The sequence below is a fragment of the Filicampus tigris genome, chromosome 18, assembly GCF_054856515.1.
Source record: "Filicampus tigris isolate MCC_2025a chromosome 18, RoL_Ftig_1.0, whole genome shotgun sequence".
Lineage (NCBI taxonomy): Eukaryota > Metazoa > Chordata > Actinopteri > Syngnathiformes > Syngnathidae > Filicampus > Filicampus tigris.
Genome location: NC_141234.1, coordinates 11,965,543 through 11,974,403, shown reverse-complemented (window position 1 = coordinate 11,974,403; position 8,861 = coordinate 11,965,543). Strand labels below are relative to the sequence as shown.

At 40.8% G+C, this 8,861-nt stretch overlaps 2 protein-coding genes across 2 annotated transcripts; one reads left to right on the top strand and one right to left on the bottom strand.

Annotated features, from left to right (window-relative positions):
• The first annotated feature begins 213 nt into the window (after positions 1-213).
• Positions 214-3,247, top strand: pex11b (peroxisomal biogenesis factor 11 beta). Its single transcript, XM_086015111.1, has 4 exons — positions 214-533; positions 1,559-1,674; positions 1,959-2,160; positions 2,240-3,247. The coding sequence occupies exons 1-4, from the start codon at positions 478-480 to the stop codon at positions 2,646-2,648; spliced, it is 783 nt and encodes a 260-aa protein (XP_085871237.1). The 5' UTR covers positions 214-477; the 3' UTR covers positions 2,649-3,247.
• A 452-nt stretch (positions 3,248-3,699) lies between these two features.
• ilf2 (interleukin enhancer binding factor 2) lies at positions 3,700-8,629 on the bottom strand. The gene is made up of 15 exons (XM_086015110.1): positions 8,476-8,629; positions 7,986-8,045; positions 7,293-7,335; positions 6,833-6,937; positions 6,651-6,728; positions 6,456-6,558; positions 6,238-6,303; positions 5,055-5,171; positions 4,899-4,977; positions 4,736-4,823; positions 4,565-4,626; positions 4,356-4,470; positions 4,196-4,286; positions 3,948-4,113; positions 3,700-3,859 (listed from the first exon to the last, which is right to left on the bottom strand). Exons 1-14 carry the CDS (start codon positions 8,478-8,480, stop codon positions 3,953-3,955), a joined length of 1,173 nt encoding a protein of 390 aa, XP_085871236.1. The 5' UTR covers positions 8,481-8,629; the 3' UTR covers positions 3,700-3,859; positions 3,948-3,952.
• Between the last annotated feature and the right edge of the window lie 232 nt (positions 8,630-8,861).

Genomic DNA, 8,861 nt, shown 5'->3' with positions numbered 1-8,861 from the left:
TTTTATTATACCAAGCATTTTGATATAAATTTCCACTTTAACGGTGAAATCTGACATACGCGAAAAATCAGGATACATCGTCAGTGTAGGAACGGAACTCTTCCTAAATTGAGGACTTCCAGTACTATAACAATTCACTTTGCCAGTTCGGTGTTCCAGGCGATTTCTTTTTGTTGCCACAAGAAGGCAGTAGAGCCATTTTAGATGCTACTAACTGTCCCTGTTACGTAAAGAAGAAGTAGCTAAACGGATCCGGAAAAAGATGTCAAGTAAAGCATTTTAAAAAATTATTCAGTGTGCGTTTATTTGGCGCACTTTTAAAGTGATCTGGTCCTATTTCACAGCGATTACAAGTGCGAACAATTGTTTCAATTGTAGCAGACCTCCGTTGTTGGAAAAACTGACACAGATCATTGGCGCTTGGCTGCTAAAACTTATTAGCAACAGATCAGCGAACAGCTGTTTGGGTACGACAGAATGGACTCCTGGGTTCGGTTCAGTTCCCAGAGCCAAGCCAAGGAACGGATTATACGGTAATGTTCCACCCCGATGTGTTCGCTACGCGGTCATATGATTTTTACGGCGAGTTAGCAACTTTTGAAACAGTGCAACGGAAACTGTCAAATTACTCAACTCGTGGTGACAGTCCACTAGTGACTATGAATATGGATGGCTAAGATGTTCTATTATTACGCCACTGTCTATAAACTGTTGTAAATAATACTTTATATTCTCCAATAGAATCACTGTGGATCATTTTTAAACACTTTAGTGAACATTGGAAATTACAAACACTCAAAGTGGGTTATACAAATGTGGTTACAATAAAGTAAAGGCAGAGACTATAGACATATTTATAAAATAAACAATTGAGAAGGGGATTTTAAAAAGGAAGGAAAACAAACACAACATGCATCTAAAACATGGCATTTACATTCGCACACAGGGAATGAAGATCAAAACAATAAATACCGAGAAATGTCTGCACTTATTTTTCCTAGCATACCTGCTTGTTTCTATTTTCGTAAGGCATAAAAAAAAAACATTTTACATACAGTAACAAAGCCTGAGAAGAGCTTATACTGTTTTTCCATTTGGCACAATGTAAATGATAGAATTGCCATCAACAAAATAATGTTTATTAAATCCAAAACAGAAAACTCCAAGACATCTATATATGGTATAGTTCAAATCGTGGAACATTTTAATCCTTAACAACAACCAATTTTTTGTTAGTCCAGAGGCGTATGGAGCTGGCAAAGAAAAAACAAATCGTTATGGCAGAAGTAATAGTCATCCGCCTCAAATGTATTTCTTCTGAAGAAATCTTAAAAGATTTTTGCCACATGATAGATCTTAATCACTATACAAAACAATCCGAATCCAATGAAGAAACCTATGGATAATTTTAGTCCATAATTGGAATTTGGAGAACAGAAAACTGGACAAACTGGAAAACCATATGCAAGCAAAGGAGGTCCTGAGATTTGACACCAAAAAGGCAGACCCAAAAAAACAAAAAAAAACAAGTTCTATATGTTTCTTTTGTGCTTTACAGGGCTGCTCAATATGCCTGCACACTGCTGGGCTACACGTTGCACAAGGGCGGAGCAGGAGCACAACTTCGCAGAACTGTTAGTCAGTTGGAAGCACATATGAGCCTGACAAGAAAGTGTAAGTTAAACACAGTAGAAGCCCTGAATTTAATTAAAAGAAAAGTTTTTACTGGTCGACCTATGTCTACAACAATTTATTAACATCTTAAGAAAAATGTATTAAATTACAAAGTAGCTGTACTTAACTTGGATGGTGATTCTTTCCACTAGAGGGAGCCTGCTTACCACCAGACTCCCAGACTCCAAGTTTTGCTTGTTTGAGCTTCAAGTGCAATTTGATAGTATTTTTCAACCAAGTCATTAATGACGGTGAATATTGAATAAGTTGTGATTGTGTCTCAGTGTTGCGTCTGGGCAACTCGGTTGAGGCCATTGAGTCGGCAAAGAGGGCTATCCATCTCTCTGACAGCATACTGAGGCTGTGCCTCACCATCAGCCACCTCAACAAAGCAATGTACTTCGCCTGTGACAACGTCGTATGGGCGGGGAAGACGGGCCTTATATCCAAACTGGACCAGCAAAAATGGAGCCAGAGATCTTTTAAGTGAGTCGACATTGCACTGACTGCTGACTCTGTATAAACCGATTCCACCAAGTGGCGTGTGTGTGGTTGCGTGCTGCAGGTACTACCTATTTGCTCTGATCCTCAACCTGACTCGAGATGTGTACGAGCTGCACTTCCTCATGGAACGCGAAGCGCGCCACAGAGCGGCCAAATCCCCCCCCTCACGCGACCCCGCCCTGATCGCCCCCGACCTGTCGTCGCCATCCTCGCCAGCCACCGCCGCTTCGGCCGTCCTGCCCTACATGTCGGCGTGGCTGCACGGGCGGCTCTACCTGTTGGCGACGGTGCTTCACAACAACCCGCCGCTGCTGCTGGATCTGCTGAAGAACACGTGCGATATCTTCATCCCGCTGGACCGCCTGGCCATTTACCCCACGGGGACGGGCTTTGTCGGCGCCTGCGGGCTGGCCTCCTCTTTGCTCTCCATCCTGACCATCGTCCACCCTTGGCTTAAACTGAAGCCATGAAGTCACGGACAGTGAGGACTGAGGGATGTCTGGTTTTGGAAACAAGACTTTTTTTTTTTTGGTCAGCTCAGGGGTCAGTGGCAGGTATGTACTTACTTACCTGTGACTTAAAAGGGAAGTCAACGCAAAAAATGTCTTTACAAGAATGTTCTATGCAGGCCTACTAGTGCAAACATGGCATTTTGATTAATAATGCGTTTGTGGAATATGAGTTGAGCAGCAAAATCCACCCGTTTTTGTCTATGTCAGGGGGCGGCCATTTTGCAACTTGCTGTTGAATGAAAATGTCATCAAGTGACAAAATGACCACCCCCTGAGATGGCTAAAAACGGGTGGATTTTGCTGCTTAACTCATATTCCACAAACGTATTATTAATCAAAATGCCATGTTTACACTAGCGAAGGTGCAAAGAACCTTTGGGGGTTGACTTCCTCTTAGTACATCTCTAAATACTGCCGCTAACACAACGCAATTATAGAAATCATCAAAATGCAATATAACAGTACACCACTGCCACATCATCTTGAGCTGTTTAAAATATATATCAAATGTGACAAAAACATTTTAAAGAAATAAACCTTAATAGCGACTGATTAAATATATTTTGTGCAGTTCCCTGGTGTGTTTTAGTGGCCCACAAGGAGGTTATACAGTATTTTCATCCATTTGTTGGTATGCTTGTGTGCATTGCTCTTTGCCATTAGTTTTGGGTTTATTGTGATTGTTGACTGACGGATCATGTCACTTAAATTTGCAATGGATGGAAATGCGAGGATATTCTCCCGCAATATACTGAGGATGTATTCAGTTGCTTTCCAGCACCACAATTAGCATTTACATGTTTGCACAGAAACTGTTAGGTCATCCATTTGAAGCGTATATATCACGATTCATTTTGTGAAACTGTTTCTCATTTGACAGTATGATTAACACAGTGATATTTGGGTATGTATTTTACATTGCTATCATAAATCAGTTATGCCTGTATTTACCATTCTCACTGGACCATTTTGGGGAATTAGGGTTTGCTTCATCAAGATGCGACTCATAGACAAAAAAAAAACAAGTTTAATTCAGAATTACCGCTTCAAATAAAAACATTACAAAAAAAATCACAACTGTAGCCAATAAATTTTTCCCCCCAAACACTGGAATCCTGCTGGTGTTTCTGTCCAGGTAACAGAGCTGAGCAGCTCTCCTAGTTTAACAGCTGTGGAAAGAGGGGTACAAATGTTAGAAATTCACCATCTCAGTTCAATAAGCTGCTAATGATTAAATAAGAAGAGAGCCAGCCTAACATCTGTCAATCCTGGGTTTCCATGCTGTCATCCTCTCCATCCCCTCCTTCGCCTCCCTCCTCCAGAGTTTCATCTTCTTCCTCCTTCTTCTCTGGGGGCTTCTCATAGGCCTTTTCTGAAGGCGTCACTATCACACCGTCCCAAGTGGACATCTCCGTAGCCAGATCTACAAGAATGATCATCGATAACATGAATACCTACGGCAGCAAAATATTCGGATGTGCCAGCGTTTCACAGCGAGCTCTTACAGCTAGCATCTCCGTCCAGGCCGAGGATCTTCCTGAAACCTCCGTGTGACAGGACCCTCACCAGTGTCTGAGCTGTGAAGCACACCATGTCCTGCACAAAACACACAAATATATTAAGACAACAATTATTATTAACTATTATGTTAAGAAAAGGACCTACCTGCTGCTCCAGAGTCATGACTGTGTGCACTCGGAAGTTCCCGCTCTCGCAGGGGTCAGTGATGCCCACCGAGCCGGGCAGGAAGAGACCGGCGGCCAACATCTGCAAGCAGCGCCTTCAAAACAACAAGGAGGAAAACAAAACGGAGGCCGGAGAAGTTAAAACATCACACGACAATGGATGTGTAAAAGAGGTGAGCGGCAACTGACCTGTAGGCCACATTTAGAGACAGCGGCTGCCTGGATGGATTGTTCATCACTGCAGAGTGACCCTGGAACATCAGAGGTTTTAGAACACGTGTTTTGAGTCACCAAATGAAATGTTTAATTTGAGATGTCACTGCACTTGCACGCCGACTACCTATCATGCACTTATCTTACCAGTAAGTCCAAAATCCAAGGGGTGAGTGGCTCAAAGCCAGGGAAGCGCAGCCTGAGGTCCTTCAGAAGGCGGATCAACACTTTAACCCTGAATATCAGGAAGTGACATCACGTTTGAGGGGTTTGGAAAATGGCGACTACAGCGGCAGGCGTTTTCCCTCACGTGGATTGGGAAGCGTTTTCCTCAAACCAGCGGGCGTGGCGGATGGCCGCGAGGGCGCTCTGCAGTACCTTGATGTCCACTACAAAACACATACAAGTAGTTGGCGTGACTCATGTTTGTATAAGTGTTTGTGTTGTGTGTGTGCGGGGCTAGTACAGTGCAACTCCGGGTCCAGTTTGCGCAAGTTGGGAGGGACAGTTGTGATGAGGATCTTGACAGTCGCGTCCGCTGAGCTGATCTCGAAGCCCGTCTCATTGGTCAGCATGGACAGCACTAAAACACACACATGCAGTCAAATCGCTGTCACGCGACATCAACAATATTCCCAATCTGACATGCCCTCGGTTACAGTAATCCACGCGTATTCACATTTGACCATTTGTGTTTTCATAGGTTACGTTTGTCGAAGTGATACAAGCTTTTTATGTTGGGAAGAATCTAGGTTTAGCCTGGGTTGCTACAAAGAGTTTTTGCGGCAAGGGCATGTACATGTGAACTCAAATCATCTGTACGCCATTTATTTTTCAATTAAGTTTGGAAATATAAACTATTGTGGGATCATAGATTGTGACGTCTTTAGAATTGTAAATATTAATATAGTATATAATATTAATATAATTCTATTTTGCTGATAATGTACCATCAACCAGGGTTAAAATAGTTTGGGATTTTTCATTATAGTTAGTGTTCCCTTTGTTTTGATTTTTGAATTTTTAAATCCAGCTAGTTTTAATTGAGTTTCAGAGCAAGTTGGTTCTTATTTTATTTAAAATGTTTATTTTAGTATTAGTTTTTTGGGGTGTTATACATGCTGTTTTTCAAGTGCAGGAATAAAAAAGGTCACCAAGTATTGTGTAATAAAGTAAAGCAAATTACAATTCTCAAATGCCGAACAAAACAGAAATAAATACTCAAAATGAACCCTGAAAGCTCATGTATGATATTAATTGACAGAAACAAAAACAAAGAACATTTTCACAATAATTATAGTTTTCTAAATGCAAGCTGTAGTTTCAGTTAGTTTTCATTTTATTTAGTTAAAGCGGAACGCAATCCCAAAAGTGTCTTTACATTATGTTCCATACAGCCCCACTAGTCTAAACTTAATATTCTGATTAATATTGCGTTTGTGGAATATGAGTTAGGCATTCAAATCCATCTGTTTTTATCCATCACAGTGGGCAGCCATTTTGCCACTTGCTGTCGACTGAAAATGACATCACAGTTGCTAGGGCTCAGGTAACAACCAATCACGGCTCAGCTTCAGAACTTCCATCCTACAAACATTTTTTTTTTTCTTTGCTTGTTTGGAAAGTATCGTTAAGTGTTTTAGTGGTACCTTCAGTTGGGTCCTGTGTTCGAAGAGTATCCACTACTTTGTTGCCCAGAGCTGCAACAGCCTCCACTAAAATACAAAAACACATTGGTAGGAATAATAAGACATGCCCCCCAACCCCCCCACCCCCCCGTACTCAATTTAATATAGCTCCAAGGTGTCTTAATACTAATAGAGTAAAAGTGGATCCACACTCAGTGACAGCAAAAACAAAAACTCACATGTAGGAAGAATCTTGAGGATCACAACAAGGTCGGCAACATTGTGGCCGGTTGTCATGGTACCCTTCTTGTAAGAGCCCACCTGACGCACCTCTTCAATTTGCTGCAAAGAAACATTATCACAGCTAAAAGTGCAGTCGAGCACACGGCAATAAATAATTTCAGTAATTATTTATGAATAAAAACGTGACTCACCACTTCAAAATTACCAGGGGCAACAATCAGGTTATCGATGACATTGTTGATCTTTGTGACCAGTGACAAGATGGAGGACTATAAATTCAGACACAGACAATTAAAACAAGGTTACCGCCGCGCAAACATTTCAACAGTCTGAAATGAAACGGAATATTATAATCTGGCGTGTCCGGACTGACCTGCTCAGTAGATGTCGGGCTCAGGTCTTGATTTCTCTTCAGCAGACACTCGCTGAACGCACTCTCATCGGGTGCGGGCTTCACTCTGGGGAAGGCCATCTCACACTGAGGAGAAGAATATCAAGCAATGAACCAATGGAATGCTGGAACAATGCAGTCGTAATCCAGGAACACATTATGTCATGGGTGTCAATATGGGCTAAATCACAGAATTTACCAAGGTTTCCAAATGAATCATATAGGATGTGAAAATTCAGGTGAGATGCTACTTCATCTACAAATGACAACATCTAAAACTCTCAATTGGCTGTTCTGACAAAACGACTTGAAAATATTTATTGATTTTTAAACATGACTTAAAGACCTCACCACAATTAAATACACTGGCTAATCATAAAAATGAACTACTCAAACTGCTACATAACATCATTGCCGTGCTACAGTTTTTTGTTCAACTCACCACATAAAAATCAAACGGGATGTGTGGAACAAATGGACGATACCTAAACAGGAAGGAAAACCCAGTCACTTAATACTGCAAAAGCACAGGAAAACAACATAGTATATCAAATTCAGTATTAGCGAACAATGTTTAATTATTACAGTGTAGTACTGTAAGGAGTGGTAGGTTGTGCTTGCTAACTGGGTCATCAGTCATCACTTCACCACAATAACGACAATTATTTAAAACAGAACAAAAAAACAATGTGTGCAGATCGTGGCAAAAGTGTTTTTCTATGTGAACTTGGCCTGTTCCGAACCACAAATAAAAGGATAAAAATGGTGAATTTGAAATGTGATTGGTTTCATTTACTTTTTTGAAATTATCATTTTAAATTAATCAAAATTCTGAAGGCCCTGGGCAGATTAGATTTACATAGCAGGAAATTGAGCCTGAACTCTGATTGGATAAAATATACGTTGCATCTACCAATGCTTACTGGCCAAGGGAAACACCACAAAATGAAGTTAATAAAATAGAATGTGGGAATAAATTAACACAATATCATGGAACACAAATTATAGTTTAGTTTGCAAATGGAAATCAGTACTTATGATCGTGTTTTGGCCAGCAAAGAAGGCCTTTGACTGCTCACCAAGGATAAAATGGTACAAGCATAATTTAGCATAGCAACCAGGTAGCTCAACTCACCCCTGCACCAATCCTCCACGGGACCCAAAGCGGCCTCCTCGACCCCTGCCGCGGTCCCCTCTGAGCGCAAACACAGAAATACGTCGGAAATTATTGCCATTACTGGGGACAATTGTGGATAAAATCTACCGAACGCATATCGATTCATTCATTCATTCAACGAGCGAGCTAGCAGCGCTAAGCGAATATAAGTGCTAACATATTAGCATGTTCTTCATCTACCACAAACGGAATTAAACAAGGTCAAACAGAAACCGGCACATTAAGACACTCAAGCTAAATCAATCAATTATAAAATGTAATACATCTTAATAATTAAAAACAAGAATCCCTTCCGAGCATCATTGGCTAGTTTTATGCTAGGCTAACGACCGCACTAATGTGGAGCCGGAGAACAATAGATTATGGAGAAAATTAACATCTTCCCTGTACGAAATTAGACTTAATCACACTAGAATACGAGCTTTCAAAGCAATTCGTTTATTCTTACCTCATTGCGTACGACGTTTTGGCAATTAAACGAAAGAAAATGCAGAACTGACTAGCACCTCCACCCTCCAAAGGATTGACTGGCTACGATTCGACTTCGTTTTCTTGTTCTTGTATTTTACAGATGCCAGAAAAATACTATGGGGAAGCAACACTGCCATTGCCTGGTTTGGGGTGGTATACATGTGCAATCGCGTTTTTTCTTTTTTCTTTTTTTTAACGTGTACAGTCACTAACTCTGACTTTCATACTTTTATGTGATGTAGAATGTAGAGAACATTTCACAATTTCAGTATGGAGTAATATTATTTAGCACCGAAACAGACAAATGTATATTTACTTTCGTGCATCTACGATACTTGTATTTTTGTTTCTTTTCTGTGTGGG